The 26,907-nt window shown below is 44.1% G+C and overlaps 1 protein-coding gene across 3 annotated transcripts in view; it reads left to right on the forward strand.

Annotated features, from left to right (window-relative positions):
- SORCS1 (sortilin related VPS10 domain containing receptor 1) overlaps positions 1–26,907 on the forward strand; it is a 427,318-nt gene that overhangs the window by 393,214 nt on the left and 7,197 nt on the right. For all 3 annotated transcript variants that reach the window (XM_090056794.1, XM_090056795.1, XM_090056793.1), the window contains exons 21-24: positions 365–488; positions 5,800–5,912; positions 10,312–10,443; positions 22,704–22,803. In XM_090056794.1, the coding sequence (XP_089912920.1) occupies positions 365–488; positions 5,800–5,912; positions 10,312–10,443; positions 22,704–22,803 (469 nt within the window). The remainder of the gene's footprint in view (positions 1–364; positions 489–5,799; positions 5,913–10,311; positions 10,444–22,703; positions 22,804–26,907) is intronic.

Consider the following 26,907-nt stretch of genomic DNA (forward strand, 5'->3'; position numbering starts at 1 on the left):
GCTGACTTCATTTCTAGCCTCCTAAGTTTGATGTCTTTCCCTGTCGAATTAACATGCTGTAGTATTAGGAATCTTCCACCCGTGGAGGTACTTACAGGTGATGATTGTCACCTTGCAGACTTGTCTAAGTTCATGAAGGATCAGGGTTAGACTCACTCTGTTACTCCAAACAGGAGGGAGATGAGACATTTTGTGGTCACTCTGGGTAGCCCATCTTCAGTCTACCTCTGTCCCCTCCAGTGTCTGTAGTAAAACTCCCACTGGAATCAAGGGGAGCAAAGACAAGACTTTACGGCCTTGTTCTCTGCCTAGTCTGGGCTGGGCAGACAGGAGCCTGAAACCCCCTCTCCTCATGTGTTTACAGCCGCTGATCACCCTGGAGGGAAGCATCACGTTTGCATTCTCCATGGAAGGGATGAACACCATCACAGTGCAGGTCTCGGCGGGGAGCACGATTCTGCAGGATACAAAGACTATTGCAGTGTATGGTGAGCCCTTACCCTTTTATTTCCACTGCAGAGCCCGCTCAGCAAATCAGTGGTGGCTTCTCTCAGCACAGGAAAAGGAATATAGCAGCATATGTGTATCCATAACAACAGCGTGCCTGGTTTGCAGTGCATCATTATCAACCACCTAAGGTTCATTAAAAGGAGAAGCTAAAGGGGAACATGTGACAGTATTGCCTGAAAATGTTGCACGCTGGATTCTGATCTCCATTTCAGCGGCACAAATTCAGAGTAACTCTCTTGAGGGCTCTTGGGGTTACTCTGGATTTACCCTAATAAATCCAGAGTAACCCCTTGCTTTACATTTCAGAGTAATGCTACTTCTGGGTGATTGATTCAGCTTTTCAAAGCCCAGGCTTGAACCTACTAAAGGAGACTGTTAGTTGGCTTAACTCTTCTTGCCAGTTGAGGACTTGTTCCAGTTCCTGCAAGCCAGCCTGGAGTTCAGGGCAGCATAGAGATACCCAAGCTGCTTCTAAAGGAGCTAGCTCAGTTACCAGAAGCAGCAGAGTTGTGTAAGGATGGTGCAGTGCAGATCTGGGTGCCCGCTGTGGCCTGTGATTGAAGAATGATGACAGGGGTAGGGCCCCCGGGACAGGGCAGTTTGCCCTGAGTCTGATGGAAGGAGTCCCCTTCTGTATCCTGCTGAATCATTTAGTATTTATGTATTTTGTTCCATGGGCTCATAAAAAAAACATGAGCAATTTTGTGTTGCTTTTGGAATAAGATTGCACCCTGCCTCAGAAATGTTGTCAAATACCTCCCCTGTCACAGCTCTTACTGCAGTGGGGGGCAACCTCTTTGGTAGCAAATTAGCCCCATGCTCTCCCTGCAAGGCACTCTTATCCCTTTCTGCTGTTCTGCTTTCTGCTCCCTTCTCCATCTCCTGCTCTGTTTTCTGATCCTTGTCCTATCTACCTGTCCCCTCTCTGCACACACATAAGTTTCCCCTGCCACTTGTAGCTTATGTGCCCCAGGTTGGCCACCCCTGTCTTACTGCATTCAGCACAGAGTCACTAGCTTCTGCACACTAGACTTTTGGCTGGGCTGAAAACATTAGGCGGTCTGTAAACTGCACTCGATCACAACAGCCCCAAGGCGCCATTCCAGCGGCCGAAGAGCCAGACCCCTTTTCCTTTATCCCGTCTTTGACATAGACTTGATTTGGGGGGTTGTCACACTATGGGGCAGTGGTGGCATCGACTGTTCCTCCCCTGTGCTGCAGGTTAGAAAGAGATGGCAGGTCAGAGACTTCCTTTCTCCCAGTGTTTCCGAGCATCCAGTGGGGTAGAGGTGGCTCTGTTATCCCGATACTAAGAAAGTCCCTACGCCAAGCAATTCTCACAAAGCCATTTAAACCAGTATCAAACCCTTTGTTCTTCTGGAGCAGAGTGAAGGAACAGCACTGGGGCTAATCCACATACGGACTTCTAGTGCAAAGTAAGTAAGAGTCCAGCGATGTCCATAAGGTCTGTGTTTGCTGTCTCTACAGTTTGCTTATGAGCAGGGATCCTGGTTTTCTCCGATTTAAAATATTCCCCAATTTTCAGTTTAAAAAAAGTCATCATGGAAAAATCGTGTCCATTTTGGGTTAAGCTGAAACACCGCTGATAGATCTACCTAGCTAGCTAGCTATCATATATGTGTGTGTGTGTGTGTACACACACACACACATATATACACACACACATATATTCACACACATACACACACACACATACATATATATATGTGTATATATATATATATAAAAAAATCTTTGGAAAAAATATGAAAGGCAGACCGTTCCAAAACCACTTTGAGCCTGTCTCTAGGAGAATGGAGTCCAAGGGAATATATAATATTTTCTAGCTAGCTGTCCAGCTAGCTAGCTATCTCTATTAGTGGTGTTTCAATTTAATCACAGAAAAATGTTGATTTTGGGTTACTTTTTTAAAATTGAAAACTGGGAAGATATATATATTTTTTACCAGAGAAAATCAGGATCCCTGCTTATGAAGTATTGACTAGAGAGATACTCAAGCAGCTAAGTTACAAGCAGCAGCATAGTTGTGTTAGGATGGCGCAGTGCAGATCTGAGTGGTTTAGGCCTAGTTGAGAGGGTAGAAAGAGTTAATTTTAGAAATCTCCTAGAAAATAGCTGAATGGCTGAACCAAGCAGTAGAAATAAGGCCTTGATGTATCAAAATGTAAAATATACCAGTCCCTGCATGGGAATTGCCGAGGGGAATAAAGTAGCAAAAGAATGATCGCTCCGTGCCTGGTTGCCTTGGCACCAAACGAGATCAGTTAGGCATGTACCTGTAATAATCAAATTTAAAACATAATGTATCAAATGGAGAATGTAAACGAAGGGAGAATGCCAGGTATTGAAAGGTACACGCTTGGCATGAGATCAGTGTTTGGATTGGCTAGTAAACCTGCGATCAGAAAATGCATTTGTGCTGCTGACAGTGCAGTACTTGCGGCTGGATTATTTAGGGAACTAGGCAGATATACAAGATACACGATCTTGAAAGGCTTCAAATCTGTGTACCCTTACAACTGTCCCATCAGCTTGATCACCTGCCTGCAGAGTGGATCAATACTCTTCTGATTCCTAATCTCACTGTGTCTGTTAGAAGCTACTGTCGTCAGGCTGATTTTTGCAATATGCAATGGGAGTGAACGCTTTCCTTTGTGCAAGAAAACAGTGGATTTCCCCGTCCCTTCTCTACAGCATTTTGTGATGACACGCAGGCCCAAGATGTAGTGTTCATCTCAGGTTAAAGGGGAAACAATTCTGGGCAACCCTTTCCAAGTATTGGAAGTGCTTCTCTGCATAGCATCACAGAAAATGAAGGTTGGAGGGACCTCAGGAGATCACATCTAGTCCAACCCCCTGCTCAGAGCAGGACTGTCTACAACTTGATCATGCCAGCCAAGGCTTTAACAAGCCAGGACTTAAAAACCTCCAACGATGGAAAGTCCACAACCTCTCTGCACAGCCTGTTCAAGTGCTTTACAAACCGCTCATGAGAAAGGTTTTTCCTAATATCTAACCTAAACTTCCCTCGCTGCATGATAATGTTGTGTCTGGACATAGGGAGGCTGAACACCCGTACCCTACAAAAAAAAGGATGATATAGACTCTCCAGTTCCACGGCTTTTCAATGTTATTTCACATGACAGCTCTTCTCTGAGTTGAAAATGCACAAGTACAATTGTGCTCGTCAGAGCGGCTGTAAAATCTCCATCCATTCGGTATCCTCAGAAGTTTACTGTAGCATTTCAGCTAAACTTCCAGTTCGAACCCCCTGCTGCTCAGCGTGTTTAAGTAATTATAATACTGCTTCATTTTTTCTCAAGTGATGCTGCAGAGTGTTTCATTTGCATCTTTCCATAAAGACGAACCTCCTAATTGATAGCTGTGTTGCCTGCATATGGGTAAAGAAAAGAAAGAAATCACAGCAGGATGCGGGAGAGTTTCGCCCCCATTGTGGGGCACTCCATCTCGTTTGGCATTTGACAAACTATTTTATAGGCCACTGCCATGAATTACAGAAGATAATACCTGGCAAAGAATAAAAAAATCAGTCTGTGAACAGCACCATATTATCGTTTGCTTCACAGGCTTCAGTCCAGTATCCAGGGTTGAGTATTGACTTGGCATTCTCATGGACATGCCAGAGAGTGAACATTTAAATGAACTTTTTCTCCCCTGGACATGGTTTTTACAGGGCAAGATTTAAGGCATGGTAAGTTTGCAATGCCACCACCACCTATTCCTCTGATAAACACTGAACATCTGTACTGGTACTGGGACAGCTGCCCAATTTGTCGGCATGGGAGCAGAGCACTGTTGGTGACCACAGCAGCCGGAAGAGCAGCCAACCTTCATCACAATTGTTGTCCCCTAACCTTGAGCTGGAGCAAGGGAGACTGAGCCCAAGGACAAAGAGCTTCATTTGGAGAAGCTGCAGAAGAAGCTGGAGTATGAAGGTTGCCAGCGACAGAGAATTTGAGGTTGAAGTGTTTCAGGACTCCAGATATGGGTCCCATGGGAGTCCCTGGATTGCAAAGCATCAGCAGGGTTTTGGGTCACCCTGGCCAGCCAGGAGTCTACCTGGCCTCAATGGCTGTTGAATTCTTTTACTAACATAAAATTTACAGAGACAATGTGTTCAGAAGGATTATAAAATGGCATAACACCTTTGACTTCCCTGGTGCAACATCGGTTTATTCCAGCTGAGCATCTGCCCTCCCCAAAACTGACAGATGCATGTTTCCATCCTCGAAATGCGTGAGCAGTTTTAAAATTGAGAACGTCAAAAAACTCATGAGCATAACGCAGTCCAAATGTACCATGGGCAACATCTGGAACAAGGGTGCGGCAGAGAAGCACGCATTTATGTGTTTTGCTGAGCGATGGTGGGTTGCCAAATCGTAGCCCAGTAGGTAGATAGCAGGTAGATGTCAGTTCTTTGTGGCATTGTGGTAGTTTTCCTCACTGCTTTTACACTGAAGAAAGCAGGGATTGAATGCATGGTCATGAAGGGCAGGGGGCAGTGCCAGATGCATTACTTTTGGATCCCATTTTGCTCTGGGGTCATTAACCTGGACATCATATTCCCCTACACGGAGCTGGTAAGAGTCAGATGGGAATTCTTCAGACAAGCAGAGTCAATTGAATTTTGTTATAGCAGTGAAGCTGCTGAGGGACTTGCTCTTGGGTTAGTTGAGAGGCCACCTTATATATCAATATATTTGTAATAGCATCTTACAAACGGTGCCCGGATCTCTGTGTGAGTCTCATTGCCCTTCAACAAGAAAGTAGCAAACGTCTGTCAAATAGATGATTATTGAGTTATGGCTGGATATTGATAGGGGATGGGGTAGGTGAGTATGGTTTACTGGCATACACCGTTTGTGTGTGATACTAGGGGATGCTGAAATGCCCATGACTTTTGAGTAGATGCATGTTAGAAATTGAAATAAATAGTTATACACAGTGTGCTGCCCTGGACATAAACAGGGCTAATGTATCAGCTGATGTAAATGGAAGTAGCTCCTTGTCTATACTTGGTGAAAATCAGCACAACTGTGGGCTTCACTGCAGCTACATCTGTTTACATCGGTTGAGGGCCTGTTGCGTTGTAACTGCTTCTCACTGAGGTGGGATTACCATGCCATCTAATTATCCTGTGTAGTCTTCATTGCAATATGGTTTAGTAGATGGACAACCACAGTGAGATCCAGCTTCAGTTGTGTGCCAGTAAATGTATTTACAGCAGCTGTGGCCTTGTCTCCCCAGAGCGATTCCAGTCTCTCCGTTTGTCCTTCTCTCCGAACCTGGATGACTACAACCCAGATATTCCAGAGTGGAGACGGGATATCAGCAGAGTGGTCAAGAGAGCTCTGGTAGAGGTAAGTGATAAAATACATTTTAAATCCTTTCATTTCTTCATCTACTATCTCAGTTTCTTCTGACCTTCAATCTGAACAACAGAATGATGCGCCCAAAGTCTTTATAAAGCCAGTAGATACTTGACAGCATCACACACACTTTGAGGTCTGCTGAAATAATATGATAGCGGTACATATGAGCAACTGTAGATATGCTCATATGCTGTATGTTTTATTTTGTGGGCAGCAGCGTATTTGGGGTTAGGTCAAAATCCCAACCTTCAGCTATAAGGGCAGCATTCCTGCTTCTTAGTTACAGGGGCTATGGTAGAGGGAGAAGTACATAATGACCAAATTCTTCCATATATAATTCTGCACTGTATTTCTTCACTTTGCTGCGGTCCTTATATTTCACTAGGATGCAGTGGCATCTCAAAAGAGTATCAGCATTACAGAAAGGGAAGTTTAGGATAGATATAAGGTTACTACCCTCTCTCACAAGGAGGGTAGTAAAGCAGTGGAACAGGCTACGCAGAGCAGTGGTGGACTCTCCATCTTTGGATATTTTAAGACCTGGCTAGATAAGCCTTGGTTGGGATGATATAGTTGAAGATGCTCCTGCTTTGAGCAGGGGATTGGACTAGATGTGACCTCCTGAGGTCCCTTCCAACACTCATTTTCTATGATCCTATGTTTCTAATGGTTGGACAAGATGTATGAAGTAGTGAAGATGGGTTTTCTCATATAGTGATGCACCATCCATGTGCCCAATGTGTAGCATTGGGTACATGGACCCATGGGCGACAGGTGCCACCTTAGTTGGGGGGGCATGTGCCCCTCCAGCAACCGAGGTGGGGTTTCCCCCATGGATAAGCTCACTGACCATGATCCCCCCATGGCAAAATTCACCAACCAGGAGGTAGCCATGGTGGTCCAGGAAGCAGCTGTGGTACTACATCTGGCACTCCCACTCCCCGGCAAGTGCTTGCAGGGGGGCACCACTTGCCCCCCCGTCCATCACCTAAATGGGGAGTGTGGCCAGTCAGGGGGTGCACCAGCACTCTCAGGGGGTGCACATGCACCCCTATGCACTCCCAACACTATGCATGGGCCAACACTAAAAGTGTATTCTTCTTCATAAACAGAGACATGTGCACATGGGAAAGTTCTGGAGGTGCATTTTCCTCTATATACACGATGCACTATCACTAATTTTGGCTTAAAAATAGTATTATGAGGCTGAAGACTAGTGATTGTAAAGAAAAGGCTGAGAGAGGTTTTACCAGTTACTGGAGACAACAGGTGCCATGATAGATATGGACTCAACAGAAGAATGTCTGTGCAACAAAATTGTAAACCTGGGTGTGTAAACATGCCTACATGTAATTTTTACCTACAGCTCTGGGGTGGTAAGTGTGCGATTCGTTCACACACAGCTTTTCTGCTAAGTGTCTTGCTAGTTATTTGCCCAGCTGGTGCCACAAATACAACCTTACTAAATGCACACGCAAATAGTGTCTGTGCATTGTGGGAGGAGTATTTTCTATAACTCGATCCCCAGCAGTTGTTTATCTTTAAAGACATTTTCAATGAACAACACCGAAAACCTCCTTAAACCACAGAAGAAGAAAGGTAAAAAAAAGAGAAAAGCTTTCTTTGGGGTTTGTTTTTTTAATCTTCTGAACATTGGATTTGATGTACTTATTTGATGATCCATTTAACTTCTGGATGGCTTTTCACAATATAATCAATCCAATAAAACAAGATCAAAGCACTAAAAATAGATGATAAACCTAGGGTACCTAGGCTATCGTTCAGAACAAAAGTGATTCAAAAACACCACCTTTGGGTTTTTTAATTTATTTAAATGTTGGAGATTTTTTATTGGGGTTGATTTGGAAAGAAAGGAGGCTGTGACAGCTAGTCACGTTGCTTCATATAGCTGGATGATTTACCTTAAATATTCTGTATGGGGAAATCCTATAAAAATAAGTCAATATAGTTTCCTAGATAATAAACAGGAAGTATAAAATTAAATAAAAACCTAAATTTTTCAGTAGATAATGAACAGCAGAGACTCCCTATGCCTGAAGAAGGGTGATTGTGCTCAAAAGCTTGCAGAGAACTTTTTTTCAGCCTGCTCAGTTGGTTTAGTAAAAGATATCACATCTACCCAAAAAATCTTGCCTGCCCACATCCTCAGACCAGCATGACTACGATGAAAAGCTCAATAGATAATGATATGCTTGCTGTAAAATTGTTATACCAGCCTAAAAGTACTATCCTTACTATGGCATCCCATAGGAGATTTCTTTACTAAATTCTACCAGTCTCTGCTGTGTATCAGTTTATAATATTCTCAACTGGAGATCACCCCAACACTGAATTTATCATGAACATGCCACCAGCCCATGGGATTATATCCTGCTTGCAGCAACATCTACTACCTGCTGTTGCAAAAGATTAGAACACACCCAGAATGCAGCATCAGCCAAAATTTTAAAAAAGAAAAATTCTTTCCTGACCGCTGCAGGTGGTCGCTGTCATGCCAGTACTCATAGGTCATCTCTTGATAAGCGTGGCCATGTGGTATGTGGTGCTGCAGACATGTCTGTGGCACCACATACTGCACATTCAGTTGATCTCTGCACTGCAAGGGAACAGCAATGGGTGCGGGGGATTGACCCCTGGATATCCATGGGTCAAAAACGTGCAAAAAAAAACCAAATCCAAAAAAATGTCATGGCACATGTGGGGGCAGTGCATGCCACTCAAAATCAGAGCCTGGCCAGCTGGAGCAACACTCCAGCTGCCGGCCAGGCTCTGACCAACAGGATCACTGCTGCTGCAGCCCCAGGACCCCACTCCCACCCCCTAGGGCCCCAGGTAAAGCTGCTGGGGTCAGCTCCATGCTGGCCCAGCCTCCCCTACCCCACCTGGGTAACTAGCTGCATGCCAGAGGGTGCATGGCACAGGAATTGCCTGGGGGCAACTAGCAGTGGCACAAGGTGTCCCGCTGCTAGTTGTCCCCAAGGTACCAAATGTCTGCACTTATCTGGATGTGGCCATAGTTTTCATCTGAGCCTCTTAGGACAACTACAAAGTCAAGCACAAGTAATGCAAATGTAGTGGATGAAAGACCTGCCTCATCAGATTCTAAAGTGCATATAAACAAAATGGGACATGCTTGTGTTTTTAGCCTTGCCTATATTTTACAGTGATAAACATACCACGTAGAGCACAACTTTCTTGCCTGGGTAAAAGTACATGTTCACTTTCCCCTCCCTAACCTATTGCCTTGTCCAGCACAGTGTCCAGCAACGTGCAGCAGCACCAGGAAGGCTGCAGGATCGCTGCAAGCCACCACCTGGGTTAGCCCTGGCAGTGGAGGTCATTAATAATCTGAAATACCTCAGCTCAGGTGGGGAACAGCAGTCAAAAACGTTTTTTGTCACTGTCTATTCCTTCAAGGAGCAGGTATTCTTAGCCACAGCCCCTGCAACTAACTACTGGGTTAATAATCTAGAATTTTCAACCCTGAGCATGTGCAAATCCAGGTTATTAGACTGTGTCCAAAGCACTCTGTGTTTTTTTTTATCAAAGTGGCAATATTGACTAAATATATGCACCATTGAGGTTCAGAGATCCCTGCTGCTTCATTTCACTCTGCCTGATCTTGTTCTGCAATGTGTAGGTACAGACAGAGAGGAGAGTGAATTGCTGTGGGTGGGTCATTCAATTTGCTGATTCAAAGTAACGGGTCTGGTTCTGATCTCCCCCACGTTGGTTTTGCACTTTGTAACTCCATAGCAGTGGATGGAGTTCCTTCTGATTTACTCCCATGGAAATGAGATCTGAAGTAGGTCTTCTTTTCAAAAAGCTTTGGATTATTGTTGAGAGGAGATAATGGTGCCAAAGAGATGATAATAATGAGCTTTTACATCCCAAATCTGCTCATGTTAGTAGACATAGGAAGTCAAAGCCGGCTAAGCTAACTTGAAGTAAATTGGGATTTGTTTTGCCTTCGTGTCACCCCCCCCCAACCTCCAACTCTTTCAGCTCATCTAGAACATGCTGCTCTGAAGTGACCCCGGGCTGCTACAGCAGTAAGAATTGAGGAGTAGAGCAGCTCTGTTTGCACGTAAAGTTATTCAATAACTTCCTTCAGTATGTGGGATAATAATCTAAGCACCAGGGGACCATAATGAGGAGGTCACGGTGCACAGATAACAGGGTACAATGTAATGATACTCTCCCTGACTTCAAGCTGCACTGTTGTTCTGTAATATCCATACTCTTTCTAACCAAGAGACAGACGCATACCTTACATACTACTTACGTGGACTGAGATGCTCAACAAATAAGCCATCAGTGTTCGGTGTGATAGTTTTTCATTTATCGCTGACTCTCTCCATGCCAGGCTACGGGGATTCCAAGCAAGCACATTTTGGTTGCAGTACTCCCTGGCTTGCCCACATCTGCTGAGCTCTTCATTTTACCATATCAAGATACCACAGGAGAAAACAAAAAGACTGCAGAAGACCTAGAGCAGGTATTGTTTCCATTTCCAATAGGTATGCTTGTATATGTGCATGTGTCCATGTGCTGGGTAGATTTCTGAGACAATATGTTACCGTTCTGTTGGGTCCACTGGAATCAATTCCGTGGTGTTAGTTCCAGCTAAGTCCTGTTTTGCTTTGCTTTGGCAACCCAGTAAGGGCCAGGCTGTGGTGGGCCCGTAGGGGCACTCCTGCGCTGAGCTACCTGCCCCAGTGTGCCCGATGAAAACCCCACTTTTGATGTCTCCCCTGGGGCATCCATCTGACTCCCTTCCTTGAACATGCTCGCAAGCCTAGGGCAATCTCTGCCACCACCCTGGCCTAGGTCTCTGTTAGGGCTCTGTGCCACCCGGGGTACACAGACCCTGCTGACCTTGGGGTGCTTTGCTCACCGGTAGTATTTTTGGGTGCTCCTTATAGCCTGGAGCCACCCAGGCTGCTTTCAGATAATAAACAGCTGAGCTCCCCTAGGAGCAAGAAGGCCTGTCCCTCCTCTCAAATATTCTCAGCTAGGTCTGCTGTATCAGATAGCTTTTATTAATCAGAGAGAGGGGGATTGCGGGAAGAGTACAAGGTAGAAGAGTATTAGAAAAAACAACATCTTGAGCAAAACAGAACAGGCTTGTTGGCCCTTTTGATATGCTTCTAGTTCACTGAATCTTAGTCTCTGGATGAACTTGTGAGTAACCTATCTGAAAGTTACCCAGTAACTTGATGGAGCTTGCTCTGGAGGCCTCAGCTTTGTGTGTGTGTTTCCAAAGATGTCTCCCTCCTCCATGATGGGGTGACCCCTTTTCATAACTTTTTGTGACCCCATCACTAAGTCCCAACCAGAAGCAGGCCCACTGGATGCTGACCAGTGCTTTTAAAGGACCAGGTGAAGTGACCTGGCCATTTGGTGGGCACTCTGAAGACAAAGAAAGAATGAGTTCCCCCCTCCCTCTGAAATTTCCACCACCCAGTCATGTAGGCTTAATGTTAAATGAAATGGGGTGGGGTGTGGGGGGGAGTGGATGCAGGGGGGCGTGATTTCTCCATGCAGCTGCCTCGATGAGGCATCTGGGCAGTCCCATGAACTGGGGGAATCCTCTAGTGATGACATGATGATGGCATAAATGTGCAAAATTCCCTCTTTCCCTGTGGGCAGCAGTCTAGGTCAGGCAGGGAGAGGAGCAGGCAAGTTAGAAGTCCCTGGGGGATGGGTTTGATGCAAGTTAGAGCAGCCCTGAGGCTGCTGAGTGAGGAAGAGGGCCTGGCCAGCCCCTGGAGAATGGAAATGGGCAGCAAAGCTGGATGGACCATAGCTTCGTGGACTTCGACGTCCTGAAGAAAGAAACCATTACATCATTTTCACAAAGCATAGGGGATGGAGTCATTGTGGAATGGTGATAGCCTGAAAGGCGAGGGACAGAAGTTGCATATAAACCAGTTTAAGTGTTCAGAAGCCAATTTAAACCTTTAACAGAATGCAAGTTCAGTGCACATAAAATACTTTCAGAGTGGCCCAAACTGGTTTTAGATTAACCTGGGTGGATGTAGTATCAGTCTTAACTGATTTATGTCCAACCAGCTTAAGGAACTTCTGTCCCAGATGAAAGAGTCTATGACAAACACCAGATGACGAGCAAACTGTGGGCGTTATTTCAGCGTGTGAGAAGTGGCCCATCTGGGAGATGACGGTCACTGTATGCATGCTCATAAGTGTGGGCTTTGCAAGGACTGAGGCTCAGCATGAGTTAAAGGGACTTAGCACCCCATAGGATCAGCCCCAGCGTTAGGCCCAGTCTTTAGCACAGCCGATCTCCTCTTGTTAGTCAACACCTCTCAGGACAGTGCTGTCAGTGAATGGACAGATAAACCAATCGCTTCAATTGGCAGCTAAATCCACATAATTTCCACCACCTCCTTTTACATCCACCTTAAAAGCTGTTGCTCAGATTGGTGTGTAATTCATTTGCCCCTGGCGTTATTGCTTTTCAATCCTGCATTAACTGAGTCCTGTTAAGAGAACTGCTAGGTCACCCCCTACATTCTCCTTGCTCAGCATCCCCAGCCTTCTTCCTCCTTGATAAACTACTCATCTCTGTAATTTCCTCCCATCCAACTTCCAAACAGTGGCATAGAAGATTGAGTGCCCTGCAAAACCCCCTCCCTCCTTCCATCATAAATTGGCGAGCAAGGCAGTGAGCAAAATATCAAATTTACAGCTGGCCCAGCTCCCCCCTGGCATTCAGCTGCTTATTGTATTCTGCAAATTCTTATTTTATATATACACACATATATATATAGCCTTGTAATCACAGAGCCTCTGCAGTCATAAAGAAAGTAAACACTGGCATGCTGTCATCTGCTTTTTCAGGAGAGACGTGAGACGCCGCTTTCAACAGGAGTCCAGCGGCGTCTCTGCTGCTTGGGGGCCAAATTGTAATCTTTCAAGTCATAAAAATTACTCTCAATTCGTAGCCCGCCGTTTTCTATGGAGTAGCATTTTTCCTGCTCCCAGCCTGGATGAAGCCAGCATTTTGCTGGGGAAGCCACTCTGCTTTCAGTGGATCCATAAAGCTGGCATTGCTGTCAGAGGGATCCACCTGACGCAGGCCATGTATTCGGCGTTCCTGATGCTCTGCTTCTGTACCAGATCACAGGTCCTCCACTGCCATCTAGTTCTGGTGTTTTGAGCTGCACCCAGCCCAGCCTGCATCTTCTTTGATCATCCCCCAAATCATGTCGGAACGTCTGGTGCAGATGTTTGCTAACTGGGGCCTAATTTGCTCCATTCAAGCTTCACATTGTTTAACGCTTCTTTTTATAGCCCAGATCTTGTGGTTTTACTTTGCAAAAGGTTTCCAAATCAAGTAAAGCCTCGTACGTGTGTGTCAAAGAGAGAGGGAGAAAGACATTACACTTCTTTTCATTTATCTCAAGGAGGCTTCTCAAGTCACAGAAAAATCCAAGTGTAAGTCATGTCACTCAAGCGTGTGGTTAGCAGCTTCATATAAAAGGATATTCAAGGGAAAAGTGTCCAAAGGGAGAATTGAATGTCATGTGTTTATAATTTTGTGGTGCTGCATGTTGAACAGTAGCTTCAGTCAAGGTCAGACTCTCTTACTGTTAGGAGCTGTCCAGAAACACAGTGGAGACATTGCAAGGAAGCCTTGAGGAGCCTACAGTTAATAAAAAAAGACAGAAATGAATGTTCCTGCTCATCAAAAGTGCTTGCCTTAGTGTATGGGAAATGAAAAATCAAATTCACTCTAAATAAACTGAAAGCAGCCAGGCCATTTCCACTGGCCAGGCTGACTGAAATGCCTTAAGCCAACCCACTGGCTATGTCTGCTCCCAAATGCGGCCTTCCTTCCATGCATCCAGCCTGGTTAAAGGATCGCATGCATGAGTGCTGGGTGCAGGTCAGGGTCGCATGCATGAGTGCCAGGTGCATGGGTGCAGGTCAGGAAGAGTGGGTGGGTGCTCTGGGAGCATGGAGGAGAGAGGGGGAAGCAGATTGATTTAGATTTAGGGCAGACAGGGCAGGGTGGGGTAGGAGAGGATGAGGCTTGACAACACTAGGGACTGGCTAAACGAGGAGTGCAAGGGGAAACACCCATGCATGGGGCAGAAGACAGAATAATAGAAGCAAGAGCAACATAGGGGAATAGATGTCAAGCCGCCCCCTCTCACAATAACCTCTTCTCACACTGTGTGACGTTAAATCCTGCCCTGCTCTAATAAAGCCCTGTCTGCTCCCACCTCCATGCTCTGCTCCAGACTAGTTTTAGTTTCCACTGCCTCAAGTTTCCCCTCATCTTCCAAGCTCCCCGGCTGCTGCAAATCCCTTCCGGGACTCTGGGGAGGACACAAGGGACTGCTCCTCTCTGGCCAGAAAGGTCACATGTCAAATATCAACAAAGAATAGGAAAAATTAGTTAAGGCCTTTATGCTTTTTTTTTTTTGGCTTTGAATTAGTGTTTATAAGGATACAGAAAATGTCAAAATCTCTTATTCAGTGTGCCTGGAGGGGTAAGGTGCCTGAGTGGTTTAAGACCTATCCTAGGACCCGGCATACCTGCCGAGAGGCACAGTAACTGAGAATAAACGATTGCACAGGTTAATCCAGGGTTCACAGAAGTTTTCCAATGCGATTGCTAGCACATAAAGCCCACGTTGTAGGTCTTCACTGCTACTGTTACCCACACAGCCAGATTAAGCTAGCCCACGGCTGACAGCACATGCTGCAATCACACCTTCATTTTGCTGCCTGGACAGACTCTCGTCAGTACTGACTTCCTGCCTCCCATCCATTTCAATGGAAATTTGCTGTCTTCCCACCTTTGAAGATCTGTGCTTCAGCTCCTATCAGTTCCTCAAGCATAATAGCCTGCCCTGCCTCCCTGTGGCGGTCAGACCCGGACATGGGCATGGACGAACCGGGCGGCTGCCCAGACAGAAAGGGGGCCCAAAAATGGTAATTTTTTTCCCCACATTGTCCACTTATTATTATCATGATCTCTGGTGAAGGTGGGCCTGATACTAAAAGTTCACCCAGAGCCACCACGAGTCTAGGTACGGTACTGGTGGCAGTGGCATGAAACAGCCATTTGTGGCATGAAACAAAGATCTGACATGCTCAGGTACATCAGCAGTGAGAACCAGGTAAGAATCATGAACGTCCTCTTGGCTTTGCTGGCCTAGACAAATAAAATGTGTATACACCAGGCTTCCCACTAAAATAGTGCACTGATCTCTTCTGTTTGTCTTGCAGCCACATGCCTGCATGTTAGATGTCTTCCTGCATTTGATGTCCTGCTTGCATTCAACTGTGTCGCATCGGTTTCCTCTTACACGTCCAGTCCTGCTGTCATTATCTGCATCTGCAGGTTACATTAACCAGGATCAGTTCTGCACTCATGACATGTCCTAGGGGAGGAGACTGTCCCTTTAAATCAGTCTAAGAGCTCTTGACAGCTGATACAAAAATTGCAGGGGACTTTGTCTCAATATGCAGTGCAGGTCACTTCCAGCTATTAAAAACTTATTACATAAATAGAGCTTTTGAAGACCGCAAGGGATTTAAACCATTTCTACCATCTGCAGTCAATGCAAGATTGTTCCCTACAGGACCCCAGAGCATTTTACATACTAGACAAGGGGTCATTTCATTCACCACTTAAATGCAGTTACTTCTTCATTTAAACGTGGCAGCTGACATACAGGATAATTCCACAATTATTTAGGACTGGTGCTTTACCCAGTAGAAACTGCAGGAATAATTTACACTTGCAGAATATTACTATTTGACCTGCAGTTTGTCAGAACATCATCATTAAATGCTCCAGTTCTTTAAAAAAGAAAAGCCATGGGAATTTTGGGTTTATCGTGTTAGTCATTATGCTAAAGACCATCAACACACTTTTGTATGGATGTAAGATGCAGAATCTACAACTGAAATAAGGGAAAAATCTGTCATTAATGGCATTTCAAATGCACTTGTGTGATTTAGGCACAAAAGTCCCATCAAAAGCTCTGATTCAGTGCAGGAAGGACAGAGAAGTGGTTAGCTGTGTTAGTCTGAAGCCAGCACATACATACACATACATATATGTACACGCACGTACACATGCACATGCATACACCCTCCAGGTTATAGTGATATTCCTTTTCAGCATATAGGGGGTATCTAAAGGTGCAGGTAGATGACATAGTATTATTTTGGAAAAGTGGGGTGAGCAGATGGAGTATAACCCTCCCTCCAGTGCAAGTCACTCTATGCTCCTCCTTTTCCCTGTAAAAAACTGCAGCAATTACACACTAGTGTGTGTGTCCTGTGTGCACAACTACAGCCCATTCTGATGGACCACTCTGTGGGCATCCCTTTGCTAAAGTGGTTACCTGCACCTTGTCTACCACCCTCTATGATGGGATCAGTTGGTCATCTATCCAACGCAGATGCCAATATACTCTGTGTGAGTGTACAAATATGAATGCAAATGACATTGGTATAAACCTGCTGTGGAAGCACATCCTAAAAGAATGACTGAGTTATCCTTGGGGTTGCATCCCCATTGCCAGATAATGGGACTTTTTGTCAAGTATAAGATCCGTTACTGGTGTACAGCCTAACACAGTGGGTGCCAAACCAGTTAGGGTACTTGGTAGGGCTGGAGAGATGTTAGGCCATGGCTCTCTTTCCTTGAAAGGTGGTGCTGTCAGCTTTGCCAGCCTCCTGGAGTCATTGGTGAAGGACAGTGCCAGCCTGTCAAGCAGGATCATTGGGTTGCAGCTGTGTCCAGTATTTTCTCATCCAAAGAGATGGAAAATGGCACAGATGCAAGTGAGCATTGATGAGCTGGGCAGATTAAAGACCTCAGGCCAGCAAGGCAGGGCAAAGTGGAGCAGGTGGGGATTTGGGCAGTGGGCTCTGATGTGCGTCTTTCCTCTAATCTGCATCTAATTCTGCCTCCTCCTCTTTGCAGATGGCACTTGTTCCATCTTTGTCTATTTTGATAAACATCTGTTTTTTGTCCCTGTTCTAACAGATTTCTTGGGAAAATGCAGGCCTTTAGAGCTTCTGGAATAGTCATCATCTTATCGGTGTATCCAGATCTGCCTGTCACCATAGCCTCTAGGCAGAAAAGCCTAATATTCAGAAGCCTGAACACCTGAAGGCAGTGAGCATCTCCTCTGTATAAAATAAAGGCATAGAGTAGAGACACCATCCATAAAGTATATTCATTCTTTGTGCATGCCCATCGGTTGGGGATTTTCTCACATCAGCATCATTGACTGCAGCCTTGCTCCTGAACTAGCCATTCAGTCAAGATTACACTTGCTTTTTGGGGAAAAAAATGAGTCATGAAATGAACCAGAATTGCCTGTTAAAAGGGCAGCCCCTCAGCACCACCGAAGCAGCTATTATGGCTGGGAGGTGTTTTGATATATATTCTCACTGTCACTGGCCTGAGCAAAACGATGACAAGTTAATTTTGTCAGGGGCTAAAGGTCGGGTTTGTGCTAGACAGTTAAGCTTGGGATACACACAAGGGCATTATGGCAAAGGGTACATCTGAGTTACCTGTGCCATATGACCACCAGGCTCTCCATCTCTGTGTCACCCTTGTACAGATCATCCTCCAGTGGTCAAGTCCTCCTTGGGTCTTTCACCCAAAGTATTACCACACAGCACCTCTCAAGTGCACTCCAGATGGCTTTCTGCTATCCAAATGCCATTCTTGAATATGCTTTGGAAACACCTGTCTCATGGCAATCCCTCATATTAATCATATCTGACACTTCTATAGCACCTTTCACTAAAGGGTCTTGAAGCACTTTACAGCACCTTGTAACACCTCCACAAGTTAATACGGTGTGAGCACAGCGGCAGATAACATGGCCAGGCTCAAAAAGGGACTGGATGCATTTGGGGATGATAGCACTATTAATAGCTATTGAACACAACAGTTGGAGAGGTTTTCTCTGGCATCTCTAAACTGATAATGGTGCATACCAGGCAGGTCATTGAATAGGGGATAGACCATTCTAGGTATATCCAGTTCAGTGCTCTCTCTCTAAAGCAGTGGCTTTCAAACTATTTTCATTTGCAGGCCCCTAAAAAATTTCGAGCGGGGGTGCAGACCCCTTTGAATTGTAGGTGTAGGGATTCATATCCTTTCGACTGATCATAGTTATCTTTTGTGGACCCTTTAGACAGTCTGAGGACCCCCAGGAGTCCATGGACCACAAGTTGAAGACCACTGATTTGAAAGCATTCACTTCTGCCCCTGTCAGAGATAAGATACTGGGCTTAGTTGGAGCATTGTTTCACGCACATCACATCCTTTTCCTCTTAAGAAGTGCCGTATTGAGTCGGACCAGAGACCACTTGTAGGTGTGTTGTAATCTGCTCGTCCTCCAGGGCTTCTGATTTTTATTGCTGTCTATCTAATAAAGCCCCCTCACCCTCTCAACTAGGTCTGAGGACCCGGGCTCTATGATCCCTCCACATATGATATAGCCAACAATATCTCTCAGAGCAGAAAGGAGACCCTTGCTGTCCTGATTCTGCTCCTCTAATCTGCCATCTTGCTGACAGTTAAGTTTAATTTTTCTTTAATTGCTTCCTAAATTGTCTAGTGACTTGGAAGAGTGGAAGCGTGCCATGTGACAGTCAACAATCCTACACAAAATCTATATTAAGTTTTGGATCCTCAGCTGCTATAAACTGGCATCGAGTCAGAAGTTCGCCCAAGCCTAATAGGCCGTCAGGCTAGAGAGATCAAGGCACGCCAGTTTGTATAACTGATGGCACTCAAGGGAATGATGTGGCTAGCACTACATCCCACTGCCTTTGGCCTCTCTTCCCCTTCCAGCTTGAATGCCCAAATACCCGCTGGCAGCTTGGTCAACAAGACACAAGGTTTGGTGTCAATCCAGATCAGGGCTGACGCTCAGGCCTCTGAAGTGGTAGCAAGATGATTTCACTGCCTTAAGCCAATTCCCCAAAGCCAACCTTTAAATACCATTCTTAAGCCATCACTCCCAGGCCCCAACATAACTGCGTAGCCCCACAGACTTCGGGCAGTCTGCACCAATGCAGAACAGCTGGCTTGAAATATGTCGCACCCGATGTCTGGGTCCTTGTACAGAACAGCATCCTTTTAAATTATTTGCATTCATGTTACTGTTGCATGTGGTCCTCACTTCGTTCAAATGCTGACAAAACTCCAAGAGAAGACAAATGAATTTTTGTTTGTAAATTGGAACTCCCCCCCGCCCTGCAAATTGCCTGTTGTTATTATTCATTATATGTCCTTTGATGAAAGCATGATACATGAAGAATGGTTTCTGTTACTGAATTATTTCTGCACATCATGCTTAATTCTGCAAATGAAGCAGATAAAGTCAATGAGGCTCAGTTAAGGACCAAAACTAATTCTGAAAGCTAATTATTTTCACAGGGGAGACTCTTGAAGACTATAAATTAAGAGGTTGCTATTCTGCAAAGCTTCTTCCGCACTTCAGTTTGTTACACTTCTAAAAGCAAAAGATATAGAAGGCGGGGGTTTTTTAACACCTGGCATTTCCACCAAATAAAAGTTCGGGCTGTATAGGTTGGAGAAAGGTGCAATTTTTTTGATGTTGCCTTACTCACATCTTGGGACCATGATGGGGATGCATTTTACCGAAGTAAAAAATACAAAACGGAGTATGACACCACAACCCAGCTCCCTTGAAGCCAATAAAAGCCCTTCCACTGACTTCAGTGCCAGCTGGAGCAAATCCAAAATGTGGAATTATCTTTAAAGTTGACTTATTTGAGGTACTGGCTTGCAGCATTTGAGCCAGGAGTCATGACAGGTTTTGAATCTCATATCCAATACTTATCAGGGATAGAAATTAGTGTGCTATACTATAAAAAAGCCAAAAACTTCAGCAAGGTCTTTGGATATTTTTACTCCATGTGGAGTAGGACTTTACTCTGCAAATCCTGCTGGGTCTACATAAGAAGCAACGGTAAGATCAGAAGAGCTATGGGAATCAGTAGAGGTTGTTCTGTTCTAATTTAGGTTATTGTTGTATCTTCATGCTGCTTCCTGCCTTGCGATAGACCCCGACATACCAGATCTTTATATAGCCATCTGTCTGGTGTTTTGGGGTTGTTTTAGAAATATCTTAAGGGGATTGGTTAGATCTTTTCTCTGACTCTTGTCTAGTGAGGATTTCTGTAGGAGTCCATTTTTATGTGCCCAGGGATATGAAAAAAAAGGACCAAAGAAAATTTCAGAACACTTTCAAATTCAACTTCCCCCCCCCCCCCCCCGTAAGATCTATGGCTGAGATTTTCAAAGGGACTTGGATCCCTGTTCTTGGATATATTCACCTTTCATCAGAGTATAAAGGGCACCATAGAAAGTGTTGGCCATGCACAGCCATTCACTAGGCATAAGATCATGCTTTATGGGTCCTATAAAATCCAAGAGCCTGATGGCCACATCCTGACCCCTTCATATAGGCTTCAGGTTTAGAGCACCCCTGTAACATAGTTCATCCCATAAGACTCCTGTTGTGAGGCCTGTAAACCTAGTATGCTAAGGATAGCCAGGTGAACCTGGGAAGACTTTGGGGCTGGGACCATCTTTTTGATGCACAGCTTCAGATCCATCATCAGGTCATAGTCTATGATTAAGTAATACTGTGATGTGGTGCTACATATATTAATAGTAGCCAGCTGCCCCTGTCTCACTCTTCCTTTATTTCTTTTCCTATTCCTTTACCCCATTCCAGCCTCCCTTTCACTAGATCGCTGTCTCAATTAAACAAAAAAGGTAACAAAAATTGCACCAGTTATCCCCTTGTTTGCTTTAGTGTTACAGCCCCATGTCTGTTCTTGTGCCCCTGGGTGGTAACCTCCAATGCAAGGCTTTGTAGCATGGATGGCCTTATGGGTCTACTTCACTATTTGTTGCAGCTTGTATGAAAACTACATTGTGGTTGAACTTTGCTTGGTCTTGGCTGCAGCTCGAATGACAAAGAACATCTTTCCAGAGCTATGAAAATTGTTTCTAGATAACACATTTGACTGGGAACGGTCTTTTGCTGTTAGTGAACATAGTTTTAAAGAACTCCCATCACCATCTGCCACTTGTTAATGGAAGATTAGATAAGCTTAGAGTTGTTAGTCCTGTATATTAACCTGCTGGAGTACTTAAAGACCACAGTAACTCGCACTCCATGTTTTCTTTGCATATAGATATTCTTGCCCTCCCTACCATGTTGATTTGTGTCCAGCCATTCAACCACATGCAGCTGGATCTTTATAAGCTAATGGTATTTATTCTTACTACTGGAAGAAATACATTTTCAGCACGTTCTTGTACCACCAAAAAGAATTACAAGCATTAAAAAGATGTATTAAGCATATCAATAAAAGGCCCATTGTCAGCTGTTGCCAAATTGATATTGGACCAAGGGCACCAGTTCAAGTGATCAGTTGCCAAAATGCAATGCAGGAGCCGAGAGTATTGAAAGAATCCTTAAGAATGTAAAAACCCGAGATAAATCTTTTGCTGTGATGAACGGTTACCATAAAACATCTGATCGCATCTGGGTGGCATTACTGAAATAACCCAACTCAATGAAAATGAAGAACATGAAAAAAATAGTATGAAAATTATGAAAAAGCGCTTTTCACTGATGGTTCTTCATTAATCCTAAAAAGGAATAAAGATGTATATAAGCCAAATTAAATTAAGTGGAGAGCACAAATATCTACCCATTCTTGAACTTGGCGGTGAAAACACAACATTGTCAGCATTCATTCTTGAAGTTATTTTAGAGTTTTCCAGCTGCTTCTCCCACACGTGCACCCCCCTAATTTTGTATATGCTAATAAAGTGGAAAATTGCTCACTACTCTGAGAACAGATGTGACAGATGAGACATCTGGAGGAAGTGATGCAAGCAAGCGTCTTAGGAGAACATGCAACCAAGTACGATACGTAATTTTTTCATATAGCTTCATTCTCTCTGCTCTGTTTTTCTATCTTGTAGGCTTTTTAAGGTAGGTCATGTGAAAAGCCTACAAAATGGAAGATTCAGGAAAGCAACCTTTACATCAAGTTTGACCCCGAAGTTTGATACCCTTGATATGCATAGATTCTACATGGGTACAAGGGTGGGAAAGTACTTTTAAATACCAGGTCTGCTGTGTTGCCTGAAAAATGAGAAGCCCAGTTTATTTCCGGTAGATCATTATTGCCTTCAGTGAATAACTTCAGGGTGACTTGGGCATCTTTAAGGTTATGTGGGACCATCGTGATCATCTCATCTGACTTCCCACCACATAGTGAGTATGACCCAGTGAGTTTTAGCCGTTGCAGCTTTAAGCTGTACTTAAGTTTCTTGTTCTTAACTTGACCCAGCAAAACAATTAGGCACATGACTAATATTTCACATGAAAATAGTCCCTTTACATCAGCAGGGCTGCCCATATCAGTACAGTTGTTCATGTAATAACCCGTCATTATTAATAACTTCTACTCGGACACAAACATCTGTACAGCCCCACCAGCTGTTCATATCTGCTCTATTGTTTTTCTTTACAAGGTAATACAGTACGTTTCTTGTTATCTAGTGCTGGGAACATGCTATCCCTTTTCCTTGCAGATGGTCCTGTTTCCCACATGAATTTAAAGTAATTGGGTTTAAAAAAAAATACAAACCTGCTTTTTGGGGGGGTTTTTTGGTCTCCTTTCTTCCAGATTTCGGAAATATTGATCCACAAACTGAACCAAAACGTCATCCAGTTTGAGCTGAAGCCAGGAGTTCGAATCCTTGTCCATGCTGCACACTTAACAGCAGGTCAGTATTCACCCCTTCAAAACCCTGTCCATTGTTTGGTAGTATAATCAGTTGTAGACTTCTTGATAGGAGGAATCAGAAGGATCAGCCAGCTATCAATCACACTTTCAGTACCCTGGAACTGTAATAAGCAATAACAGCTCAGCTGTTTCTGTAGATACCACCCAACTTATATGCACGGACCATAGAATTTGTTCACATTGCCATGTTTTCTGACATCCAACATGCCCCTATATAAAATATGCACCTTCTTTTGGAAAGGCTAAATGAAAAAATAATAATAATAATTTTATATATATATATTTATCTATATAAATATATATCTATATCTATAGCTATAGCTATATCTTTTCATGACAGTCTCTCCCAAGAAGAAAAGAGAAGGTATGCATAGCCTGCTCTAGGGAGCCCTGCATGTACCATGTGCAGCTCTACTTTACTTCCCTCTGGTAGAGGCTTAAGCAGTAGAAACTGCTGCCATATTTCCTCAGTTATAATGCCCACCAAACAGTGAAATGTAGGGGGAAAGGTGCTTGCTGTATGTGATAAAATGTGGCATTGCCACTGCATTATTTATATTTGAAGCTGGTCTTCCATTGCACGTGTAGTGCTAATGTCTGCTATTGATATAGGTTTGCAGTCTAATCAACAGTATATGAGGGAAGTGCTACCTGCACGTACCTGGCACATCCATCAATTGAGCAGATACATTTTATGTGGATGTGCCGAGCATAGCTAGCCCCTCGGCCAGTACAGTCACCTTGGATGTTCCTGGAATATTCATTGACTGAGCACTGCATTCTGCATGGATGGACATGGTATGTTCAGCATGAGTTAGATGTTGCAAAAGTTATCATATAACCTGGGCAGAGCACTATATTAGGCACATACTAGTCCTCTGGAATCAGTGAAAAATAGAGGCTCAGCACCACTCACAGGACATTTAATATTCTATCAAGGCTTAAACGGACCCTGCCCATGCAGTTGGGCTTTCGATTATTCCATTGCTCAATCAGGAACCTTAGCTGAACTAATGTCAGTTCACCACCACCAGGTATTTGGGCAGAGAGGTTAACCTTGAAATCTGTTTATTAGGTCCTATCTAATGTTTCTGGGAAAAGAGAGCCATTGACTCCAGAATGAGAATGCAATTTGATTGCTGATCTGTTAACAGAAGGTTTCTCTTCTGGGCTATTCAACTTGCCCAGTTCATTAGCACTGCTCACTTGTCCTGCAGAGAGCTCTCCATAATGGACTTGCAAAACCATTTGCTGGAGTTACAGCTTGCCTAGATGCCCAAGTGCCCATGAAGAGGAAGGAGAAAGGGCTCTAGGGAAAGTGCAAAGTTCATCACAGGTTTAAATATCAATAGGAACTTGGTGTTTACAACTTTTTGTGTCTCCAAAGCAACAGTTGCTCATCACTTCCCCTTGAATATGACCTTGTATCTCCATTAACTAAACAGATCATCCTCTGTCTGCTTTGAGAAACCCACAGCTTATGAATGGAAAGACTCCATAAATTCTTCATCTCTATATGAGAAATGAATATATTATTTTTCCCCTCCAAAATTCCTAGGCATTACATGCAATTTGATCTCTGTTTAAAAAAAAAAAAAAAAGAACACGAAAAAAAAGCAGGCTCCATGGATGCTTCAGGGCACTGCATAGTTTGGGTCTTAAGACCGGCTATTAGTAGGAACAAACATGAATAACCTGAATGTTTAAACATTACGTTACCAAAGGACCCTGTTTTTCACAATGTTAAAAGGCAACTTTTAAAGGCACCTCAGGTTTAGCCTCCAGGCCACTCTTTGCAAAAGGGAGGCATCCCAACTTGTCTTAGTGCTTACACATACAACATGATCATTGGTGTCACTATAAACTGGATGTGAGCAGGGGCAGAATAAAGCCAAGACAAAGTAGAAAGGATTGCAGGGAATACGTGAGAGCAAATTTAAAGGAAGGTCAAGTTCTAAACTTAGCATTAGCTTTTAGCTTTAGGGACTCATTTCTTTCACTGGTCCTGAAAATTCTTGACACGTTTTCCAATGATAAATTATATGGGAGAAGCATAGAAAACAGAACTAACAAAGGAACATTAGATATTCATCTCTGGGGCACAGAGGGGCTGTTCCCCACTGTATGTATTAGACATCAATCAGAAAGAAGACCTATTTCCAAACTTCCTTAAATATAAGGAGAATCTAAGCTTTGCAACACACACTGAATGTTTCCCACATTCTAGCAAAGAAACTCTTTCCGCTTGTTAAAAATGTAGGTGTTTTCCATAATCCAGGAACTGGAACTTTCCATCCGTATTGAAAACAGTGGGCATGTCTGCACATTACCATATGGTGATATTGCTATGGCACGATGCAGAACAGGCTGTTAATGCGCCACATGTGCTGCGCACAGGTAAATTTCCCAGCAATGTCGCCGTAGAGGTGCACTAAACTGTGGGAGATGGCTGCTACGGTGATGTAGCGGCAATCACACGTAGACACACGTGATTGCTATGTCACTGTAGGGTGACATGTACATGCACCCGGGGTCTAGAAACAGAAATTACACATAAATCAATATAAGTGATTGGAAACCAGTTTCAAATCTGTAACACAACAGAAGTTCAGTGCACATAAACCAGTTTTTGCCATTTTGAAAGTAGTTTGAGATAAGTCTGGATGGATATAGTATAAGACTTCACTGATTTAGGTTAAATCAGTATATTGAAATTCTGCCCCAGATCCCCTCCAGATTCAAGTCAACTCACAGTCCCCCAGCATCCCAGGATGCTTTGCAGCTTCCCTACAAACCCCTCATCTTACAGTGGTGGGCTAGGCTGAGCTGAAGCTGTTTACTCCAGCCAAACAGGGAGACATGGTCTAGCTCCCCCCAGCTTCTGGCCTGAGTCACTGCTGGCATGCGGCTGCATTTCCAGAATCAAAAGTGAATGTCTGTTCACTTGCTTATTGGTTCAGTCTATGCAGCTTAGACTAACCTGCAAAGATTGAATCAATTCAGCCCCAGGCCTTTGACTGTCTGTACTTAGCCTGTGGGACTAAATCACAAGTAATTTTGGTCAGCTTTTCTTTCATGGATGAATATCTAGAACAGTGGAATCATCCCAACAAAAGAATGAAAATGAGAGAAAAATGGGCTTGGAAGGGACTCCTGGAGGTCCAGCCCCTGGCTTGAGGTAGGATCGTCCCCATCCATCTATCCCATATAAGTCCTTGTCTAACTTAGTCCTAAAACTACACAATCAATGCTGTCACCAAACTACAAGGCATATTGGCCCAAGACACTAAATGGAGCCTAACTTATTAAGCAACAGAGGGAGGAAAGCCGTCAGTGTTTTGCTGCTGCAAAGGTTACTAACACGTACTCAAAAGCTCCAAGGAAGAGAACCATGTCCCCTGCTACAGAGGAAGGCAAAACCTCCAATAAGCCATACCAGTCTAACCACGGGGTAAAATTCCTTTCTGATCCCAAATCTCCGATCATTCCCACTTATGACTTCAGTGAAGTCTGAATACTTGCAGCTGCAAGGAAAAAGCATTGCTCTGCAAACCTACCACAGCACCCTGCCCTCTGCAGTATAATAGATAGTTATTTGCACTACATTAAGCCATCTGAAAGTCATCTGTGAGGTGGGAGGGCATGTGTGTGCGCGTGTGTGTATACATGCACACAACTTGGATTGCTTTTGCTGGTGCTGGAAGCAAAATGTGGCGCCATCCAAACTAATTCTGCATATTGAAGTACGTTTGCCCACTCGTTGCTACAAAGTGCGTGCTCTCATGCACATGAAGAATGACAGGTAGAGGACTCAGCACTTTTGCAGCTCTGTCTCTCTCTCTTGTTTAGGCCTTAACTGGGGAAGGATTAATTTATGGTAATTCTGGACAACAGATTGCAGCCCATTCATCACATTCATTGCCACTTCTCTGCAAAGCAAACAAACAAACAAGAACCCACTAGCATAAGGGAAAGTAAAATACGCCGATATTCTGCACCAGGCCATTAAAGAGCTGTTTATTACCAGACTCCAACCACAGCATTATAACAAGTACACTGAGTAATGCTGAGCCTGAAGTAGTCA

Source organism: Crocodylus siamensis, chromosome 7 (genome assembly GCF_052110815.1).
Source record: "Crocodylus siamensis isolate JL-2025a chromosome 7, ASM5211081v1, whole genome shotgun sequence".
Classification (NCBI taxonomy): domain Eukaryota; kingdom Metazoa; phylum Chordata; order Crocodylia; family Crocodylidae; genus Crocodylus; species Crocodylus siamensis.